The 23,707-nt window shown below is 41.1% G+C and overlaps 1 protein-coding gene across 1 annotated transcript in view; it reads right to left on the reverse strand.

Annotated features, from left to right (window-relative positions):
* LOC133159401 (syntaxin-binding protein 5-like) overlaps positions 1 to 23,680 on the reverse strand; it is a 47,113-nt gene extending 23,433 nt beyond the window's left edge. The window contains exons 1-2 of the mRNA XM_061286356.1: positions 23,498 to 23,680; positions 13,892 to 14,029 (exon numbers count right to left, since the gene is read on the reverse strand). Of these exons, the coding sequence (XP_061142340.1) occupies positions 13,892 to 14,029; positions 23,498 to 23,668 (309 nt within the window). The 5' untranslated portion in view covers positions 23,669 to 23,680. The remainder of the gene's footprint in view (positions 1 to 13,891; positions 14,030 to 23,497) is intronic.
* Between the last annotated feature and the right edge of the window lie 27 nt (positions 23,681 to 23,707).

Here is a 23,707-nt window from a genome sequence, read left to right on the forward strand (position 1 = left end):
GGCTGTCAGAACACAACGATGATGTGAAGGTGAACCGCCTACATTCATACAAGAGATAGTAAACACCACCGCATTGTTGCCAGTTAACTACATGGGGACCGTCTGCAGACATGCCACGGATAAATTGTTGATTATTTCGCTCGAGTTGTGGGCATCTCTCCTGTGAAAACAAAACAATTGACACCAAAATAAAAGCCCAAATTTTCTCGAGCGTGTAACCGGGGGAAAAAAGGCATCTCTTCTGATTCTCTTGGAGCAAAGTCCTATTTTTTATAAATCTGCTGCTTTAGTTTCATAGTCGCTTGCAACTGTCACTTCATCTGTCGGCATTTATTTCTATTCGCAAAAACCAAACGATAAGCACATACAATATTATGAGTGACTCGGCTGTTGGACATAGTGCAAAACATAGAAAGAGCAAATAATGAGTTTCTGCAGTGAATGAGCCAGAAGCAACACCGATCGAGCTGAATTGAATTTGTACAAAAGTGGCTGATGTTCTTTGTTCCTTTTTGTTCAAAATGTTGACATATTTTCTTGCCAGAATGAAAAGGCATCCTTAATTACAGAGTCAATTTGTCACCACAGTTCGAGTTATTACACAAGAGAAACACAGCAATTCATCTTCAAATGTGCAGGTGCAAGAGAACAGTACGACAGATTCGTTTTTAATCACTCATGTAAACAAACCAGATCATTAGAACCAGGTTGCCACATACATACTTAACAATGTGAAAATTAACATGCTTAAATCTGCGCATTTGCAACCTCATAAACGCTAACAGAGTCTTTATCTCCCGACATTGATTTTTGCAGCAGCTGAATATTTAGATTACATACAGCCAATGTTCTGCTTTTGTGGTCCAGCCATCTGGACTCACGGTTATTTTCTGTGCATCTGGTTTATTCGGAGTGTCTGTCAATGAGTCATTCTTTCCCTCCAACAGGCTTGTGTGCTGTCAGCCACCAATTTCCAGCCATCATTTCACTATGAAGGGTCAACTCGTGTAATATTAACTTTGCTTTTAAAAAAAGAAAAAAAAAAGTCTGCATATTTTAGGTCATGTTAATCGGAAAAAGATGAATAGTGTCAAGTGGACTTCTCATCAGTTGTTGAAGTTGTTGCACTTTTAATGAAAAGGACCTCCATTTTGTCTTCCACAAACAAAAAGCACTCAAATATTCCGATGAACTGTAATTATCTGCTTTTAACAGCCCACGTCTGCGTTGCAAAATCATCATTAGCAATCAGCAGAAGAGTGAAGGTTTAATAGTATCATCTCACAGCAGAGTGGATGTAGAACAAAAGGCGCGGAATGTGAAGTGAGCATGTACGTAGTTGATCATTGATATTTGAGTGGCTGATGATGCGTTTGGATCGCATTTGCGTGTTGAAGTTTAGACAAAGCAAATTGAGAAAATAACAAAGTCTGATTATAAATGTTGCTCATTGTGACAGCTGTATATTAAAGCTTACGACTGAACGTGTCATCATATCCAGACAACATAACCACCCACCGCGATCTTCTCCCCTCCACTGATTTCTCACTCTCGCCGAAGCTCAGCCTTTAAAAGCTCTATCCGTAACAACAGAGTCGGCAATAATTATTAAATCAATGCAAGAGAATTTCTAGTACTCCTGTGAGGCAAGTCATGCCTTGTGCACTCCTTAAATCCGGTATTAGTAGTACTTATTATATGATTTATCCGCCAGTGTTTACATTACAACGCTTATATAACTTTATAGTCCAATCACAGATAAGCTATATTTAGAACAGGGTTCCTCATTTAGACTCTTCCCTGAAACTACCATACATGTTTTTGGAATGTGGGAGGAAGTCAGTATCCCACAAGGCTATAATTATTAACTTGGCATGAGACAGGTTTATACGTCCTCGAGTCTCAAAGGAATTCTTCACAGTATCAATCCGGGTTCCCCCCACTGTGATCTGCTCTGGTCCGATACTTCAAGCTGATTGGGCGATGTGGAAACTTGTGCAAGCTTGCTAAAATTTTGTTCTAACCAAGCACGGAAATCCTAATCATGAAGTTCAAGAAGCAGAAAGCTCTTTTCCAGCTAGAAATGCACAATGCGCCTCTCGCTGCTCTGCTTCCTTGAAACTGAGAACTCTGCGAGCACACAATTAAGTGCGTAATTAACCTGCAGATAGAACGTTCTAAGGGAATAAAATTGCTCCTTCAGACGTTGGCATGTCTGCAAAAGAAATCTTTGGAAACAGCCCGGATAAATCTACAGAACTGCGACCTCATTTGCAGTGATAAAAAGCAGCATTTAGAGCGGCGATGGATGGCAGACAATGTGAGCTGATTTTAGATGTGAAAGGTCAGCGTATTTCCCGTGGTTGTGTTAACACAAACCAAATTATTACTGATGACATTTTACAAACAGCTAGATTATCAGGGGGGGTTGTGTTATTCCTTTTCAAAATGCCACCTATAATTCACAGGATGTAACGGACGCGATGGCGTTATACGTGAAGGATTTCGCGCTCTCAAGAGCCAACCAAAACAAATCACCTGTTGGTAGAAATGTAATTAGAAACTCAGGGGACTTCTAATTAGTAAAACAATACGTTTTTTTTTTTTAAGAAGCAGACCTGCATCTTAAGTGCAGCAGTCGATAGTCAGAGGAGCCGATGACAGTGCAGTTGGTGTTGTCTTTATCGAGCAAGGAGACAAATTTGGTTTAGAAGAACAGACAAAGGGCCTTTGCACACTTACTACGAGGGAGTGGAAATAACTAATTTCCTCTCACTAACTACCAATTAAAACATCCATCTATTTTCTATAGTACTTAGCACTCTTGAATATTTAGGTCGGCTTCAGCATTGGACGACTTTGGGGGCAAATCCAAATATATTTCTGGTGCCGGTGTGACTAACATTCGGATTTAAAGCGACGGTTTCTTCCTCCCAACATCATGGAGTGGAGATTACACTCTATTGATTGTTTGGGTTTCAAAGAGGCCTCTTCTGAGCCCATTTAGGATTAGCATTACTCAAAGGAAGACGGATGTTGTTTATTTGATGATTATTTAGTCATTTATAATCTTTTTAAACATGATATGCGGCCTTCACGTGAACTTTCGACCTTGAGAGACTCTCAACAAAGCCAACCTCGAGCAGACGGTGATGTTTTCTCTTCATACATATTCAAGAAGAAGCCCTGCGGAACTATCAGAGACGTTGGCCTTGGTTATCTAGCCCGAGCAATTTCGTCTTAGCATGCGCTTGTAGTTTTCTCTGTGAGCAAATATAAAAAGCTCCACATTGTATTCACAAGGCTCGCAGAAATATTTGACGCATGGGTGTGTTGGTTGCGGCCTTTTAAACGGCAACACTGAGCTGTTTGTCAAGTACTGCGGTGACAAGTCCGGCAAGATTTTTTTGCTCCAGAGCATATGTGAGGCTAACAAAGAAAGCCAAGCCTTCCAGGATACATGCATTGCCACTCAATGAGCAGATTGGAGAAGCCCACCAAAATGCAATGCTCCGAAAATTGCGTAGCAGTCAAGAGCCAATAGCCTGGCTTTGTCACTTTGTTTAGATAAGGTGCCGTTTGACAACAGGAGATATTGATTCAGCTGCCTGCAAGCTTTCTATAGAAGCCAGCACCATCATTATGACCCATCGCCCTCCCTGCCTGTTTGCCTGCCTCAATGCCTTCCCATCAACAGAGAGACAATGTGTAGATAAATACAAATGGGAGGGGGGGGGGGGATGCTGAGGGTGGAATAGAGCAATGGCAATCATAAACATAATCAAATGATGGCGACTGAAAAGAAGCAGATAACAGGATGGGGAGGGTAAGGCGGGAGAGATAAAACAGCAAGTTAAGGTTATGGTAAACATTCAAATGTAAAATGAGGAAGGAAAAACAACAGCAACGAGTGCAAACAGAATTTACTAAAATATTCTACTTTAAAAACGCATACGGTAAAGAAATACATGCATGGTTGTCTACATGTGTTGCAGCACCGCTTGTGTCCAGGCAGCCATTTCGAAATGGTATCAGCACTGCATAGATATTATAGAAACATTAAACTCTGGAAAACTCATTTTACAAATTGGATTATCCCTGCTCTCCGAGCAACTATGTAAATGCTCTAATCAATTCGAATCTCATTTAGAACCAAAAAATTACACATACTAGAACCAATGTCTATGCCATGTATTTACTTTACACATTTCCAATAGTGACACGCTATTACTTGGCTCAACGCAACAAATTTCTTCAGGCATGTACCCAAACATTGCGGTTCTCCCACGCAAACGTTCGCCAACCAACCATGTGTAATAAGGTTGTATTAGAATCTCTCCATAGTCCTTACACTCTGCTCTCTGGCTCTAATACTCGTATTAGCGAAGCACCTCAACATCAGAAGTCCAAAAGCTGGTATAGTGAAATGGAACAACGCAGTTCTTGGCTCACTTTTTAGCAAGCTACAGCAAAACATACTGCCATGGCCCGGTAATTGCATTTCATCTCAAATTCAAACAGTTCATCTGTTTCTCCCTGACTATATCCTCAAGGCACTTTTCTCCCCATTCTCTCACCATCTCTTCCATTGCGTCTTTGATTAAGTCCTTTAAAATTTGAAGTTTATGTCTCACAAACGGTGAGTCACGTTGTGGGAAGATAAATCAGCCCATTTCGGCAGAGCTGCCAAGAAGCGATCTCTCATCCCATCGTCAATCTCCTCTCATCTTCTCGTAGGCATCTCTGTGTTCATCCTTGCGTTCACGCACGTAACACCTCCACAAACACCTGCTTGCACGAGGAGGCGTGCATCCTCTTCAATGGTGTTCAACCGACTCTCTGCACATTTGAGCCTGAATATGACAAGCTTTGCATGTATACATGAGTGTAAACATAGAGATGCAGCGCCGAGCTTGTGATATTGGCCGTGTGTTAAAGCCTCTAAAAAGCTGCCTGGGACCACAGTTCACCTTAGAGAACAACACATCAAACGGAATGATGATGCAAGGAAGCTGCAAGGCAATATATTATGAAAGGCCAATAGGGACATCATTCAGGATTAGCTCTCAAATATGAAGGGGAAAAAAAAGAATCAACAACATAAACACGGAACAATCGAACTGGATGGGAGGGGTCTAAAAATAACCCATCGCATTCACAGGGGAGAATAACATGAATGACATCACCTTTGTAAGTGTGAGAAGCGAAGGCAGTGAATGCAGCGCTCCTAATAGCTCATTATGTTGCAGATGGCTCTGCCGATAAGATAGGTCATGACTTTGCTTCCAGATGTTCGAGGGGCTGCCGAGACCCATGAAACAGAAGTGTCAATCAAAATTGACTTTTTACAGTGCCTTAAGTATATGGCAAAAATTTTTTCATACATATTTCCACCTCTTAAATAAAATTGAAGTGAAACGAGGAGCATCGGTAGTTGATACCCACAAAAACATTTGGATGGAAATATTCAAAATTTTGCTGCATTCCCTACCGAGTATAGAAGCATGCATTTATCAGGTCCAATGCATTCATTCAACAGTCAATTTCCATTTAGAGTGAATTGGCACACACTTTGAGCATAGTTCCTCTCTGCGTGCATCAACACCTGGAGTTCACACCCCAGCTCCCCCCTCCCAGACTGTTTCATTTCCACATTGTGCATGTTCACAGCCCTGTAGTATCTTCTTATCCAGCGGTAGAATCAGCTTCCCCCGCCATTTTCTTTTCCGTCTCTCATCAGCTTTCAGGGACCCAACAGATAAAATAGTAACTTACTGTATCACCCAAACACCAGAAGAAAAAGACGGGAAAAATAGCGGCAATTGTGTTCTCATCTCTACTCCCTGTGTCTGGCTCGAGGGAGGTACTGACGAAAAATAGATCTGGTATTAAGTGTCGGAAGTCTTGTTTTTATGAAGCATTGCCAGCATGACTTCTGGTATGAATATCTTTTACTGGGAGTCTCACGGCGGGACAGCACATATACTTGCGGGACATTAAGGGAATATAAGTGGCTCTCTTTCTCTCTGGCTTTTGGATTATATGAGGATATCCCCATATACAGAAAAAATATTACACAAATACGCCAAGAATTAAGTGACACTCACAAAAAAAAATCACGCCCACCCAAAAGTCTCTCCCACACACCAATAAACAACCCGAATATAACATTTGAATTAACCAAAATTACTCCTGCCAAAACACACAAGGAGTTTCAATTACTACTTTTCTGAGATTTTTTTTTCCCCAATGCACTTCTAGCTGCTGCATCTGGTGAGACACTGCCTCTCTTTATAAATCATCCCTCATACTATTAATCCAATTCAATTTCAAATCTGTCAGGCTCACACCTTTTGTATGTGGAGTCTGCATGCTTTTCACTTGCAATTGGGAGTTCTTTCGGAATACTCCCGGCTTCCTCCCACAGCCCCAAAATAAATTCTCACTCTGAATGTATCATAGGTGTGAATGTGAACGTGTGTGAAGAGCCCAAAGTGAAGTCCAAACTCTCCAGAAGATGAATGGTTGGGTTCTTGGCTACACTATGCTGTGCAATAACATGATCCAATGAATCGGAGGAGTATGTCAATATTTATTGGCAAACACTCTAATCGCAAAACACTGTGGGCAACTAATGATTCAGGTCTCCTACATCCTCCCTCACTGAGGGAGGTGGAGACCAGCAGTCATGGCCAACTCAGCGGATCCTAGAATAGTCTATTGATAGGGTTACTAAATTGTTAGAACCCGAGGATAGAAACTCAAAGTTTCTCATTTTCTTGAGGAATGTCCACTTGCATTCTTAAACAAGGAGAAGTTTGGAACAAACTCGTCTGACAAGAGATAGGAGATAACTGGAATGGCCTCATGAAGGGAAAGTGATTACATGTAATCAAGAGTGCTGTTTGCTATTTGATAGAAAACAAAAGACTTATTTACATTTTCACTTTTGAACAATTGAGCAAAATTATTTTCTAATAGCTCGGTAAGTGCTTGCATTCATTACCTGCATCATTTCCCATGTCTATCTCCTGTCATCAGCCCTCCTCTGCTGCACTAATGAGCACTTATATGAATCATTTTCCGTCATCTGTAGCGCATTTAGCAAACCAACAGGAACAGAGATGAATGCATGAAAACTAGGGAAATGATTTCAAAAAACTCTTTTTGTCAAGGCTAGCAGATGTTATGACGACAACGCCTGGACGGTTGTACGTATGCGACTGCTCCCGGCCCGGGCGATGAGGTGAGGAATCAAATTAACAAGGGAGGCAGCTGGCATCGCAAAGACCCTTCGGCAAGGGTCTGTTGTTTAGAAGATGGGCAGAATGAATTAATGCGATATGATGTGCCACGCTGTGCGCTCCCCCGTTGTGACACCTTGCTGAGATTCTCTGCTCACCAACAACGCGACACTACAAATTGTGCTTAGAAATTGTTTTGCCTCTAGGGTCCGCATTTTTGTTATGTTCGATGGTAACATTTGCATGTATCGACTTACGAAACCTCTCAACAAGCACTCGGGATGCTTGCGACAAAAAAATACGAAGAAAGATTGGGTACAACCTGAATTAACAAACGAACAAACGAATCAATGAATCACCCTGAACCGTTCGCCAGCCAATCACATTTGAACAAATCAATAATGAATCAATGAATGAACTAGAAACCCTCAATAGTGACTGATTAAGTTGGAATGTCAAAAGTACAGATCGTAAATATTTCTTTGTGTGGGATAATAACTGAATTAGCAGTGAGGACGATCACGAGATAATTGCAATTTGAGCATCAATTTGACCTCCAACACCTTCTACCTAAATCCCCTTGGATCGGACCTAGAGTGAGTAGAGACGATTCGGCTTTGACAGCGAGGGGAAAAAAAATGCATCAAACACAAGTCACTAAGTTCTATTTGCACAATTTCTACATATTGCTTTTTGTTTGAATGAACATTGGGTTACATTTAAAGGTCACTATTAAATGTTGAAGATTGTACTATGTCGTTTAATGGAAGCCAGGCTTATCTTGACTCTGCGGTTAATACAATTGGGCATCTGCAAACAGATCATGTCTGAATTTGCATAAATGGAGTCAACGTCGAGAACAAATGAGCTAAGTCAGCTTGATTATATGAAAAGTTTTTGTAGCCCCGTGTGCTCAATCTTCATCTCATGCTGATTTTAATTGTATTTATTTTCTGTATATTTTTTAAACTGTACTTCAAATTTTAACAGGGGCAATGTGGTCCAAATGCTAGATAATGTCTTCAGCAACAGTAAGGCTACATATACAATAAAATAAAAAAATACAACTAAATATGCATTCAAGTTACTTTCTCTTTATTGTATTAGAGAACCCTTCTCGAGGGTGTCGAGTCGTTCCATTCAAATGTACTCATAATCGAATCCAATTAAAGACTAACAGATTGGATGTAACCTTTTAAAGGAATTTATATGTGGTTAATGATAAGAGCGTTGGTTTGCATTTTACACTCAACCAATAACTGCTTGTGATTGGCTGAATCTGTACTTGTCAGAATTCTTCTTCTAGAGCCGAAATGCTATGATGAATCAACAAAACAACAAAAGGCCCATCTTGCACAAGATAGACTGTTTGTTCAAACATAAACACATCTCTTTCACCAGAGAGAGTGAAGTGATTTTTAAAGAAGACCCGGTAACATTCGGAGCCGTACTGCATCTTGCTAACAGCTTTGCCACCTGCAACAACACAAAAATAGACCCACACATATTCTATAGCACCTTCACGTCTTTCGCTTACACTTTGCACTTTGTCCTTTCTCAACACAAAGTATCTTCCCGCAATTGTAAGGTATCAAAGGTTACACAGAATTCTTTTCGACCTGTTAAGGCTCTTTACAGCTGAAGGCTTCACAGGATGTCACTCGGTAAGTGCTTGTGATATTTCATGACAAAACAGCATGTTTAAAAAGCCATGCTGTTTGTATGAGAGAATAGGAGACCTTGTGAAATATCTCTGAAGCAGCGCTAATAGCTTTTTTTTTTCCTTGCGACACAGAAGTTGCAAGTTGCTTCATTATAATAAATTAAGATGAAATGATTTTCCCTACTGCCACATGGGATTTTTTTTGCTATAAATTCAATCGCATGAATGCTGATTAAAAAACCCAGTGGCATTTCCGATATTATTTTCAACGGCTATAAATAGTCATCTGACCTTTCAACGCTCGACCTCCTCGCCATCGCTCCCAAGGAACAGATAATGACAGTAAGGAGGATATGGGGAAATGTCGGGATGAAAAGGATGAGAATAATTTCAAGTAATTGCCTTACATTTACTGTACAGACTACCTGGGGTCATCTCATTCACCAAGACGGAGAACCTCAATAAAAGTTATGGTATGTAGAACATTTCCAGGACTGGTATCACAAAATTTCATATCCAAATCATAACCCAGCACAGAAAACCTACACTACACAATCATAGTTTGTTAAGCAGGATGCCAGAGAAAGAGAACAATGGAAATGCATGTACCATGGAACATGAGGGATCAAGGTCAGAACAAATGGATATGAGAGTAAGGAAAGAATGGAACCAGCAGACATACAGTACCTACAAAAAAGGAAGAAAATATCGAAATCAGCTAAATGAGTCCCATTATCCTCTAGCCTGCTATTCACGCCGGAAAGGACACGAAAGTGGCAAGGCTCAGTCATCATGGCAAAGGCCAACAAACCGCAAAGCATCATGTGAACCAGCGACAGTTGATGGCATCATTATGGTGGCTAAAGGAAATGAGCGCTTTTCCAAACTAGAGAGACATCATAATGATGGAGACCAGAAGATAGAGTTCAGCTCAATTTAAAAAATAAAAAGGATGGATGGATGGATGGATGGATGGATGGATGGATGGATGGACGGACGGATGGATGGATGGATGGATGGATGGATGGATGGATGGATGGATGGATGGATGGATGGATGGATGGATGGATGGATGGATGGATGGATGGATGGATGGATGGATGGATGGATGGATGGATGGATGGATGGATGGATGGATGGATGGATGGATGGATGGATGGATGGATGGATGGATGGATGGATGTCTTCTGAATCTAAGATACATTGTGGTATGACACCTGCATGAATCGATCTCTCACCTCATTTGTATCTTTGCATCTGTGGGGCCTTTTGAACATTATGATGAAATATAGTTTGTGGGTTTTTTCATCCTTCACCATAAATTCTGTTTTTCTTATTGTTTTATTTAATTATATACTGTATGCGTGTGGGCTGAATTGTGCAGGTTAATGGAAACGTCTGCTGATGGGAGGGCACATGATTTATGTTTGTTTGAATGATTGTTTTGTACCGCAGTTGAGTTTAACTCATACTGTACACTGACTGTAATTTGCCAAGAGTGCCATATCGATTGAGCAAATCTATCAATTTAAAATGGTAATTAATGCAAGCTCAAGACACTTCTAATATAAGATTTTAGAAATGGACTAAATTAGCCAGTATTGATAAGCACCATCTGCGTATTACATTAAAAACATAACTTCATCCGCACAATCATTGTTACCAGCAGCCAACAATTAGCATTTGGCTAATGCTAATTAATTATGTACACTCAATGGGTCGACCAGTTCTTCGGATACAGTCCATATTTAGCCACACGAGCATTGCCTGCGACAGGACAGCTTTGCAGCTCCAATTAAACAAACAATATGACTGCACAGCGATCAATTAAGCGTTCACCACTGTGTCATTCATCGGCTGACTGTCTGAGCAGCCTGCAAACATAATCACTATGTTGCTGCTCCCAGTAGCTTAGCTACTACGAAGCGCATCCAAAGCCATAATCAGATGCGAAAGTGTGCGAGATGTGTTTGCAAACACTGCGCCCGTATTTGCATAATTTTTGTAACCACAAATGCCGCGTCCAAACTTGAGCTCATTATGCATCGACACACACTGTCACTAGCGAGGCATGATCAGTCCTGCTACATACTCATTTGCTCCTGATTGAATATCTCCTGATACCATTTAGAACTCTCTACCTGCCAACTGTAATGATAACGATCAGGTAGATTTGCGTAGCACTAAAGGGTCACTGCAGAAGAAGGGAGCAGGTTGCAGGGTGAGATGTTCATGATGAAGCAGGGTAAGCTCGGCCTGTGAAAAGTGAGCAAAAAAAGGACGATCTGTCTAAATCAACCTATTCTCAAATTAATTTCAGATTTCAGAGATTACTGTATAACATAGACTAGAATTGACTTGACTAAGATAAAGCAAACTAAACTAAAATAGAATAGAATAGAATAGAATAGAATAGAATAGAATAGAATAGAATAGAATAGAATAGAATAGAATAGAATAGAATAGAATAGAATAGAATAGAATAGAATAGAATAGAATGGAATAGAATAGAATAGAATAGAATACATGGCAACACAAGTACACCAAACTATGCATCAAAAATAATCATGCGTAACCAAAGTAGCAAATATTTATACAGCTAAGTGCAAGAAGTCAGCAGTATGCCAGAGGCTTGTTCTAAGCATGTAATGAGTCAAGGGTGATGATATTGTACATATAAATGTAATTATGGTAGAGATAGACTGACACGGTAACATCGCTATAAATATTAAGAGTGTAGTGAAACATAGCTATGGGGTGTAACAGAAATAGCAAAGCATTAAATGGTGCACACTAAGAACAGTCAACTCAACTGAAAAAAAAACCACACGTAGGATGCAGCACTTACACATCGAATGTGAAATTGAAGCCAGAAGGCTACTACTTGACTAGATGCTTACTCAATAATGTGTCACTTGTGGGATACAAAGACAGATTATGCATCTCCATGTTTTAAAAAATGGAGGTTTTTCTACTTTGAACTAGCTCACGTTATTTTTGTCTTGCATTGTGATGACACTGCAGGTGCATCTATGAGGCAGCTTCTTTTCATATTTCGTTTACAATTTTTTATGTTTTCAAAGGGCACGCTCTTGTGTCACATTATTCTTCATTGTGGACTCCACAGAAACGCTGTCCTGCTTCTGTAATGTCACTCTATATGCTGAATGTAATGCACCTATCAGTTCCAAGCATACACACCCATTGTAGCCTGGAGAGACGTGGTGCATACCAAAACAAAATGTACCACTTTGTGGACAAGTGTAATTACAGCTCCTGCCCGCTGTTTTTTTTTTTTTTTTTTTTTTTACTGGCGAGAGCGCGGAGATGAAGCAGCCATTTGAGGTGAGGCAGTTTGATTGTAGGATAGGAAATACGGTGATCTTGCAAAATACAGTCATTAGTTACATCATGACACTGTCACTGCGTCTACCAAAGTGGTCATTACTGGCAACAAGGGAAAGGAAGTAATACAAACCTAAAACATTTTTTTGCCGTAACCTCAATTGCACTGTGCTTTCAATAATCCGACGAGTTAAAAGCAATGTCTTCTTTTTTAGCCACAGTTTTGCTCAGTCATGGGGCTTCTATTATGTGATTGTGGTTCCATTACAAACAAGTTCCACCATTTTGCTGCATTGCAGAAATAAATGGGGATGACGGTGACAGGTGGACATCGAGAAAGCATGAGCGTAATAAACGCAAGGTTTAGTCAAGGGGGAGGTAAAGGCAGTGGGGTGCAAGGAGAAAAACAGTAAAACAGAAAGTGCGGCAATGGAGAAAGAGAATCAGCAAGGGGCCTCGTGAGAGCACGGTGAGATGTGTGCAGCATGTCAATACAAATGCTAAGTCACTCAAGGGCTTCCATCTAGCCGCAATCTCCGTTTCACTTTGCAGCCAAGCGCTGGAATTTCAAGGGAAGCGATGGCACCGCTACAAAGCGGATCACGTTGCTTCATTTGCCTGAGCTTATCACGTAATCAAGACTTGTTTTAATAGCTTTTCATCAGCCACCTCTGTATCCGCCTTTTATCTCCCACTCTAGGATCGACTTTCTCGCAAAACAACATCGCATCTCCCATTCTAGCCTTTCAATGTATTTTTTCCCCCCTCCCCTAATTTTCTGTTAGCGGCAGAACACCGTGTCTGTTCATCATTTACCTCAGCAGGACCAGCGGCGTAACAACTGCAGCATCGATAATTGTTTGCTGCCTCTGCCTCAGGTTCCCTACGGGGATGCTGGGAACACTGTGTATTTACGAGAGTGTAATCTCCTACCTAGGTCCCACTGACACGCCATCTCCCTTCCTTGTGGCCGAGTGACCTAGGGCGTGGGCGGTTGGAGGGACACTTTTGAGCATGCGACATGACAGCTGTGTAATATGAAATGACAAGGCGCAAAGGAAGAATAGGAGGAGGAAGAGGCCCTTGCATTAAGACGTACTAGAAAAGCGTTACCCGAAAGAATTCACACATATATCGGCGATTTTAACCAATAGTTATTAGTGGCTCATTTGCGTGACATATTTCCACCTCCACTCGAAGCGTTGGATCAACGATGCCCGCGATTCAAAATTACAACTGGCTCCTGAGCAAGGGGGCAAACTATCATCCTTGAAACTCACTTCAAGGTCATAATCATTTCACACATCTGTTTAATCTAACATCTCATCCTGCATGTTCAAGCGTCTCCATGTGGTGCCACAAAAATATAAAACAGAGTGTAAATTGAATTTTCCCTTGAAGGATCCGTGATTATTGTCGGGATAAAGCCAAATGGGTTTTTTTCCTCAGCCCATGTCGAACGTCTCCGTGAGATTTTGTGAAGTGAAACAAGACCTGTTCATATCCTCGGCAGAGGTAAAGATAAAGGATATTTTTGTCAAAACAAAGACGAGCCGAAATGCAAATTCTCAGCGGTGGCGTTTGTCGTTGCCCTTCTTGGATAGGATCTCACACACAGTTGTTTTGTTTGTGTACATACAGTTGGTCGGCGTGTCTCCGTGAGCAGATGGCAAGGATACATCCGAACACCACCTGATCTGGAGCCGATTGCCAGAATCTTCTGCACGGGGTCAAAGGCCAGAGCGGTGGGCTGGTAGGGGAAACCGTGGCGCACCGTCTGCAAGACAAACACGCAAAACAACTTCAGCAACGTTTTCTGCCTGCTAATGTGACATTCTATTGTTCCGTTCTCTTTTGCTTTGGAAAATCTTTGACATTTAATTCAATGAAAAATGTAAGCAACTGCCAATAATAGCCGACAAAAGTGTTTTCATAAAATGCCTCCCTTGCTTTTTCAAATCAAAAGGATATGGCGTCGACATGTTTTCAGCTGTAGACACGCAAGGTTAGGTGCTGAAAATCTGTGTTTTCAAGTGTCATTTTGTTGCGAATATCAATCATAAAAAAAAAATCACGATAAATTGCTGTCTTACAAGAAATTATACGGTCAGCTTTGGCCACTATGACACGTTTGATGATTTTTCGGGGGTTGAAATATATAAAAACTCAAGAACAAACTGTAATCAATGCAGTAGGTTGATGTAAGATTTGTATGCCGATCGTGAAAAGTAGAAGGACCCATTTTCTAATTATCTTCCCGTCGTCAAACAAGAGTACCACAAGAAAAGTTATGTAAAAAAAAAAACAACCACATATTCCCAAGGGAGTTCTGTAATTCCGCACAGGCACTCTACTGATTGTACATGCACATAATTGAAGACAACAATGACAATGAAGCAGAATTTTGATGAGCTCAATTCTGATTGAATTTCAAATACAAGTTTACAAGGTTAGCTGTCTCGTACAAACCAGAGTTCCAAATATGATCAAAAACTGAACTGGTTCAAGTTGATCCTTGACAACAGTCGATGTAAGACTTGACAAGGCGAACGAGCACTTCTCTCCGTCCTCCTACGAAATTCCTTGTATGCACTGGAGCGGTCATTTCCCAGTTTTACCTCACTTACCATAATCTGCTCCACTTAGATGTGAAGGCATGGACATTACCGGTGTGGAAGTGCGAGCTAGAACAATTATAATGTGACTGATGCTAAAAAAAGATTTTTATCTCCTGAACAAAAGTCGAGGTTGTTTGTTTGCGTCTAACTGCCAGAGTTGTATAACCCCTCTGCTCTCTCTCATCTTCCGGGCCTTTGAGCTTTAATTAAGCATGCACAGGCATGAATTTGGAAGGATAATATGAGCGTCTGTGGACAAACGCTGTGAATTTGCTCAGTGTTGATCCAAATAGATAGAGGAAAATGAGAAACAACACACAGAGCGTTATGAAATCGTTTGAACCAGTGTGAATGCGGTCTGTTTTTTGTGGTTGCAGTAAATTCAAATACAAAACAAGCACTGCTTGAAAAAATACATTTCATGTCCATCCATCTATTTTTCTTTAGTACCTTTCCTCATTAGGGTTGCAGGTAAGGTGGAGCCAATCCCTGCGGAAGTTGTACACACTGTGCGGGATTCGGCAACTAGCTGCAATTCAAATTTTAACTCGTTGGAGAAAGCCATCGAAATGTCATGGATATGATAGGCAATCGGATATGTCGCCGGATTGTAAGACCAGGCCGGATAAAATCTATACAGGATACGGTCATTTATAATAATATATATGACTAGAAAGCTAAGGGTGGAGAGTCTCAGGCTTCATGGCACACAAGACTCCTCATAACTGGTGAAACCTCCACTAATGTTGCAAGACCTCATCTCCGGAAGCATCAAAGGATCAATGTGGCATTTTCACACCATCACTGGATTTTTTGTGACATAAAACACTTCCAAAACACTTCTGATTTTGGTCTTTCAGCCCAGTGAAGGCATTTTTCTTCATGTTCAATTTCCAAAGAAATGTTGGGCTATTTAGCAAAATATTTCATCATCAGACAACTATTGCAGATATTTAAAAGAGATGATATATGAATCATTCTTTCACCGTGTTGTCAAGATTCAAAGCGGCCACATTGAAAACAAAGAGAAAAGCCATTCATGTACACATCCGACAAACACACACACATACAGACAAACAAACACACGCACACACGTATCCTCCGGGAGTTTCCACCAGACCTCGGTAGGTGCTCTGACCCCACTCGAGTGCACTGTTGCTGGGAGACAGACAAGCCACCCCCACATATACATACAAGACAGCCGAGAAGTGGATGAGAAGTGCATTTACTCTGATGATTCCAAGAGCAGCTCATACATATTGCAAACTTGACGACGCTGGTGTAAAGCTGTTTTTCTTCCCTGTCTTTTACTATAATGCTATTTGTAAAGACAGTTCGATCCTTTCATTTGCCATCTTTGTATGCATTTGCATCAGGGCCGTGTTGTTTTGCTTTGGAAAACACTTAGTGGCTGCTTTTCCTGAATATTCAAGATTTTTTTAACCCATTACACCCATTATATAAATCACATTGCCACAATAAAACACCAAAAGGAGTCCCTTCATGTAAAGTGATGGTGGCCAAGATATGCATTTGGAGCAATGTTAAAGCTACCAGAAACTGGATTACATCAACTCTTCTCCGCATTCTGATCCCGCCTCCCCTTTTTCTCGCTCTCTTGTGTTGCTCATCTCGGTCCACACAATCTGTAAGCGCACGCGACTGATGTCCTATTCGATAGCCCGACACGTGAATCCTAAACCGCCTTCTACCACCTCACGCCACCCACCGTTTTCTCTCTATCGCTCTCCAAACAGTGTTGAGCTGCAGAGATGGTCTAGACCTCTGTTTCTATAAATAGAAAGCAGCGCCCATGTCTCTTACTGCCAGCCCGTTGTTGTACACTGAGTACCTGTAGGTACAAATATTGAGCGTAATCATCACACTAGCTTATTTCTGACGGAGTGGTTAATGAAAATAAATTATAGCATTTTTGATTTTTCATGTTAGCAATTTACAGGCTTGAGAGCTTAAGTGAATGCATACTATTAATTATGCTGCTGAAGCCAATACAATATGAAAACCGGTTATTTGAAAATTTCTCATGACTTGACCAATTAACCTGACATCATTGAGAGGATGAGAAAATAGTATGTCATGGCTAGGTTCTAACTATAGGCTTATTGTGTTTGTTTTGCTGAAAGCGTCACATTCATGGCAGATTCTGAGGCTGACAAGCATTTCCTTCTGCACAGCACATGAATGCACGCACTCAAGAGCACAAGCAGTGATAAGTGTGTGGCATGAGAGCACAGAGGCTGAAAACAAAAACCCAGAAGCATTGCTCCATTGTTCACAGTAAGGGAAATGGAATAAAATTGATTTTAAAGTAGAGAAGGGCATTAACAACTCATCTAATGTAGTATTTCGGTTATCGTTTTTATTTGCAAAAAAAAAAAGAACAAATATTTATATCGTGCAGTTAAAAATTATTTACAAATGCATTTGCAAAAGCTAATCAACATCCTCTAGTAATTTTCTTTCCCTTGATAGGCTCACCTAAAAACTACCAGGCACAATAATACAGTGGCGAGTTCGGAATTTACTTAGTATTTTGTTCTGCGACCAGGTTTGCAACCCGGCATGATTGAAAATTGCTGCAAAATATATGTATCTCTTTTGTATTATAAAGAAATCTCAGCGTCTGCTAGCAAATCATTATGCAATGTCTGGTGGCATTTAACCAGACAAACCTTTCAGGTCAAGGCAAAATGTTAAGTGTATGTTTCCGCAGATAAAAGTGTGGGTTGAAAGCATCAATTTAAAGAACGGAGAAGGAGGAGATTGTTATGACAACACCGGGGGTTCATGGAGCCCATTTGCAACAGACACTAAAAATCGTGATTGGATTAAGTCTGCTGCTTAGTGTTTCAACGAACCCTGATGAAGAAAGTCAATTAGTAGAGGGAGTATAAATAAACATCACATATTTACCCCGAGACTGGAACATAAATTGTCCATAAATACATCCTAATTTTCACCAGCACATTCGCACATTCTGTCTCGTCTATCGCAACGAGCTGGAGCCTCTCCCGCCTTGGAGTAAAATGCGGACGACACACCGAACTGGTCGCCAGTCATTCACAGTGGACATATGGAGACAAACAAGCATTCACATTTTCATTTACACAGTCAATCAATGAGAACTTCACGAATGCTTCACAAATGAACCCCAACACGTCTAATTCGTCAAACAAATCTGAGACCTCGTGTCTTGAAAGGCCAATTTTTAATCAGAGTAACTCTGCAACAAGCACCTAAAACCAATGTTCTGGCTCTTGTGAGCTTGCATAAGTGGTGCCAAAATTAATTTGTGTACAGCTTCATTTGAACAGGGGGAATATAAACACATTGCTGGCACTTATGAATAAATCACAAATGTGAAAGAAAATAATAAAAGACTAAGAAGCTCTGTTTTGAATGGCGCATTGGTAAGTGTCCATGAGTGAGGATCATGTTCTTCCCTCTAATGCTATTCAAATAAAACGATTTTCATCTACGTTGCACTTCTCTCCACGCTTTCGAGAAAGCTCCTTAATGTCATTGTTTTATAATATATGCAAAAAGGTGTTCGGCCTACTGTACATCTTTCATCAGCGCCCAAAATGTACATACACGGGTGGTGTGCTGTTATTATTTAAATCACTTCCATAAAGGAGGAGGTCAGGTTAGGATACATTTGTTGGTTGTGTGCAACTATCTGTCTACATTTTATAACTGAATAGGATTTTTTTTTTTTATTGCATTAAACGCATCATCTACGGAATTACCAATCACACCTCTGACATCTTTGTTTTTTATTTAAATAAACTTGTCATTTCTTAAAACTATGTGAACAAGTCCTTGAAATATAACAATGCCGTGGCTACAGAAACCAAAGTGCATTGTGTCAGGCTGTGGTTAAAAGTGTTTTTTTGTTTTTTAACTCATTCACTGCCACGGCTATAGACGTCAAATATCCATTTTGTGCTGGCAGAGAATGAGTTAATAGCTTGAACAAATCATCCACACCACACTGGGCTCATTGTTTGGGGGTTAGATAAACAACCTCATATAAAAGAATTTACACTCACTAGGAAGCCACACGTCACTAAAATTTATCAAGCGTGGCCGAGAAGAGACACCCTCGTCTGGCTTGATCTGTTAAAGAGGAGTGCACTGGAATGCAAGGAGAAGCTGTTTGAAAAGCTCAGACGATGAGAAAAAGCAACCTACAGACTGAGTGGACGGAGAATTTTGGAAGCCCACACAAAACCGAACATGATAAACATGAGCTACTTCACAAAAACTAATAATGTATCTGATTCCTTGAAGATGATTTTCCATCCCCAACACACAGCAGCAGCTGTCAAAGAAACGCCAGTAAACTTTGTCCTATAAAAGTTCTCAGACTCATGAAGGCACTTTTTTTAGTGCAGCTTTGACAAGTTTTTGTTCTGTTGTCCCTGACTGGATCATTAATATTATGGAGCACTAAAGTAGGTGGTGTGGTTGCAATGGCGACGACAGATGGAATTGCAACCCACATTTTCTATTGCGCTTGCCTTGGTTAGGGTCACGGGTGAGTCAAATCCTACCCCCCGACAGAGTACGCGCTCTCTCCACTGGTCACCAACCAGGCATACGATTGACAATTCACACTCACATTGACATCTATCAAAGCGGAGTGCATTGCTATGCGCAACCAGGAGCAGGAATATTTCCTTGAGCCTGCCAGGAGAGTTCACCCCCGCTTCCCCAACTTGCCAGGAGATCCATTTTTGAGAGAGTGATTGGAAAAGTTTACTTAAGGGAATGAGAGTCTATTGCTGAGACTGCACATGCTGGCATCACTCAAGACTCCTTTTGCACCAAACAGCACCTGATTAAGAAGGCCAAACAGTTTTTGCCTTTGCCGCACAATTCCATGCTTTAAGTGAAGGTCAAACATCGATTCTCTCATATATTATTTTTTTTTGTCAACTTTGCATTTTAGCCTGACATCACCTCCTTCTTATTCGAGAAACCCCTTGAGGCCTCTGACACATGGTAATATGAGACGAGTTGGAAGTCCGTCAGACTGAGTCATCACATCCATTGAGAGTTGGCAGTGTTGCCGTGAACGTGGCGAGGTAATGTCAGACAAAGGATTTCAAAGATCACCAGAAGGGAATAGACCAGCCTCAACTTGTCAAGCATTTATTTCAGTTACTGAATGGACCACAAGTCTCTCTCTGAGGCCACGTCGAGATCTTCTGCTTTTCATCCTGCACAGCTTTGCTATGTTTTTCCGCCGCAAATTTACCACAGAAGAGATTTAATCCTTCCTCTGCCAATGTCTTCAAAACAAACTAAGGACTATTTTTATGCCGTTTGAATGGCTCCTTTCCTTGTAAAACTGTCAATATAATACGTACAAAAGCATCAAGTCATCGTTATTGAACTGGCGCCACATCTTGCTACGATTAGCAATATAACAGAGCTTTTAAAATCATATTGAGCAGCATTACTTAGTAGACTAACTGAAGCAGAGCGTAAAAACCTATTCCGATCAAAAGGAGAAACGAGAAGCATTTGTTTGCTGAGCTGCTGGCAGACGGGGTACGAAGAAATAGGATGATTCACACATTTCAAGCTCCTAGGTATCAACTCCAGATGTTGAACACATTATAGCAAAACTGAATCTTATAACAGTCCAATTAATCCTCAGCAGGGGACTAGCCTGATAAAAAGACATTTAAAAAGTCATTACATTTTCCTATAAAATGTTTCCGATTATCTTAATTCACAATGAAAGGATTTTTTTTTGCATTCAAAGTGATGTTACTGGGTCATCCCAATTCTCATTTTGTTATTAGTGATTCTTTTAAGGATATTATAAATGGAAATGGCCTGAAGATGTCCCAGGGGTGGACATTTTAACAAGCTCTGGATCTTAAAATATTAATCAGTTAGCACTCAAACACGTGTGATAATGTGTGCATGTCAAGTGGCCTCTTTATTGGGGTGTCCAACTTATTTTTTAAATTATCCTCCAGGCCCTCAACGCGTGTGCCAAAACCAACACTATAACCTCTATGCAAAGCATGGATAACAAGAATATTGTGTTTGTATGAATTAATTCCAAAAACTGCTAAACTGCCAAACAATAACAGCAAGTAATACATAAATGTTTTGATAAACCAACAAAACAAAAGATAAAATAAAATTGACATGAATAAAACTGGTTTTCCCTATGTCGGTTTTCTAGATTTTGGGGGCATGCCTAAAAGCAGGTCGCTAGCTAGCTACACCTACACACTGAAAATGCATCTTCCCTACATATAGTACGCTAGTGTGGCTGCAATTGAGCGCTTCATTGTCGGCCATGTCACGCAGAGGAAACCAGAAGATTAAAAAGTCTATTTTTTTGTTTTTAAGTCTGGCTTTACAGTTATTGTGTTGAGCAGGGCTGGTTTGCTAATTTCAAGTGCATTGTTGAAATTATATTCCAAAACTGTGTTGACATTGCAGCCACATGCTCTCATCATGTTTGCTTGTGTCAACGCTTCACGAGAGTAAAGCAAAGAAAGGCTTTAGGTCTTGTGTGGGCCATGTGGTGCTTTAATTTTAAGAGCATATGGTTTGTGTTCTATTTTTTTAGTGTATCACCTCTGCAACAGTAATGTGAATGATTCATGCTAATGTAACACAATAAAGCCGATTATGGGAAGACATTTGTGGGTCAATTTGAGAATACCGTTGGGAGTGAGCCAAACCATGAGTGCTATTTTTAAGAGGCATTATTTTGATACTCGTTTCTGCTTGGTGTTTGTTAAAGCAAGATTCTGCAGGAACACATTTTATAGAAGGGTGGTGCATGTTAGTTCCACCATAACAATAACCAAGAAGAAAAGCTTGTGAGTGATTCGCAGCTCATCTTCTCTCAGCCTCTGCATGTTAGAAATGAGAGGAAAGATTCAATGAGCCTATCTGCCACCTCAAATTTCTCCCTTGATTTCATTCCGTCCAAGGGAGAGTTCAATAAAAGCTTCTTACGCCACTTCTGTGAACACAATTTCCACTGCAGTCCGCTTTGAAATTAAAACACATGAAAATGGGATTCAAACAAAAGGAGTTGTGGCAACTTCCCACACTACAACGGTAAGGATGCAAATCATGACTAACTAAGTTAGCCAGACAATTCCCACACACAAATAAACACACTCCACTGCATGCAGTGGCATCACCATGACAAAGTCAAAATGTTACGTAGCCTTCTCCAGTGCGTTCATGTCTGTTAAAGCTTTTTGGAAGTAATGAAATAATTAAATGTACCTACATCTGAGAAATTGGTTATATTTCCCTGAACTGTATACACTCAAACTAATAACCGACAAACCATTTGACTTCAGAGTTGATATAGACACCTGATTAGTGTCAGTATCCTTTTTTTCCCCTTCAATCGGGCATGACTTGAGATGGCCAAAGTTCCCATATAGGGGGGGATGATAGAAATAGATACATGACCGATAATACGGCACATGAGCCAGATTTACAACCTGTCCGTCACACTTTGAACTCTGTATGGGGTGGGAAATGGATGGAGGCAAGGCTGTGATTGCATTTCCCTCCAACTGTGTAACTCACCTCTACACACACGCGCGCACACACATGCACGTGCACACGTGGTGCCGAGGTGGAATTCAATGCACTTGTGCTTTCTACACATGAGCTCCGATCAAAAGAGTGGATTTAATATCAACAGTGCATGAAAGCACTCAGCAAGAAGCCGCAGCTTCCGGCATGGGATTCGACAATCCCGCTGCAGGTTTTCCAGCACTTTCTCCTCCCCGTCTGCCTGCGAGCCAGCCTGTCGAGGCTGCTCTGCAGCATCCTTTACTTGTGAATCAACCGCCGCCTCCTCCTCCTCGAATGCCTTTGTAGGAATAAAAGACAAACTCCCACCCCTCCCTCCACTTAAAAATACAGCAGCGCAAACAACCCACATTCTCCCGGCTTCTTAATGAATTATTCACACAGCTCGCCAAAATTCAGCCATTTCTTTCAGGCTCAAGCAATAATCACTGCAGTCGGCCCCGAAATGCATCGTGCTATAAATACACCTACTGTATAACCTCGGCACACACTAGCACGCACATCAGCACCAGCCCCCACCCCCCGAGTGGAAAGCACATCAACTATGAGGACAGTACTGCAGGGTCCCTCTTGTGTGCACCTTGTATGCAAGGGAGGGACACTGGTTATGTCATCGCCTCCACACCATTTATGTGTGCTTGCTGATGCAACACGAAGGCTGGTCTTCATCGACATGCTCTCCAGGCTCTTGGATCACATGAGCGGGATATACACACATATACTGGTGGGAGCTTCCCCCAAACTGCAGCCACATGCCAGCTTTGATAGGAGGCGTAAAAAAACAAATACATATATATATATATATAAATATAAATAAATCAAGCTCTTTTGTAGTGTTGTGGGCAACTTTCACCCGAGTATTAAATGACTAAATTTAGCGTTAAACAAAATCACACCAGAGGATGCCTAGCAGTGCTCCATTGTCAACACGGTGTGTCAAATGTAAATAAAGAGGGCGAGGAAGATACAAGCACAGCCAGGCTAGAGCGAAGCTTAGTCATGGCACCCACCTTACACAGCTGAAAGTTTTCTGACACGAGTGTCTCTTGCACGTCGATTTCTTTGGGGGTCGGCGCCGCGGTGGGGGTCCCGGCGGTGCTACCACACGACGGCGATCCCATAGTCCCGCCACCTGGAGAGGAGGTGGTCAGCCCGTCCAACACCTTCCGAAACTTCTTCATTTCTGACGTCTTTGTTTGGCGCTAATGTGAAGAAAGAGT

Source organism: Syngnathus typhle, linkage group LG9 (assembly GCF_033458585.1).
Source record: "Syngnathus typhle isolate RoL2023-S1 ecotype Sweden linkage group LG9, RoL_Styp_1.0, whole genome shotgun sequence".
Lineage (NCBI taxonomy): Eukaryota > Metazoa > Chordata > Actinopteri > Syngnathiformes > Syngnathidae > Syngnathus > Syngnathus typhle.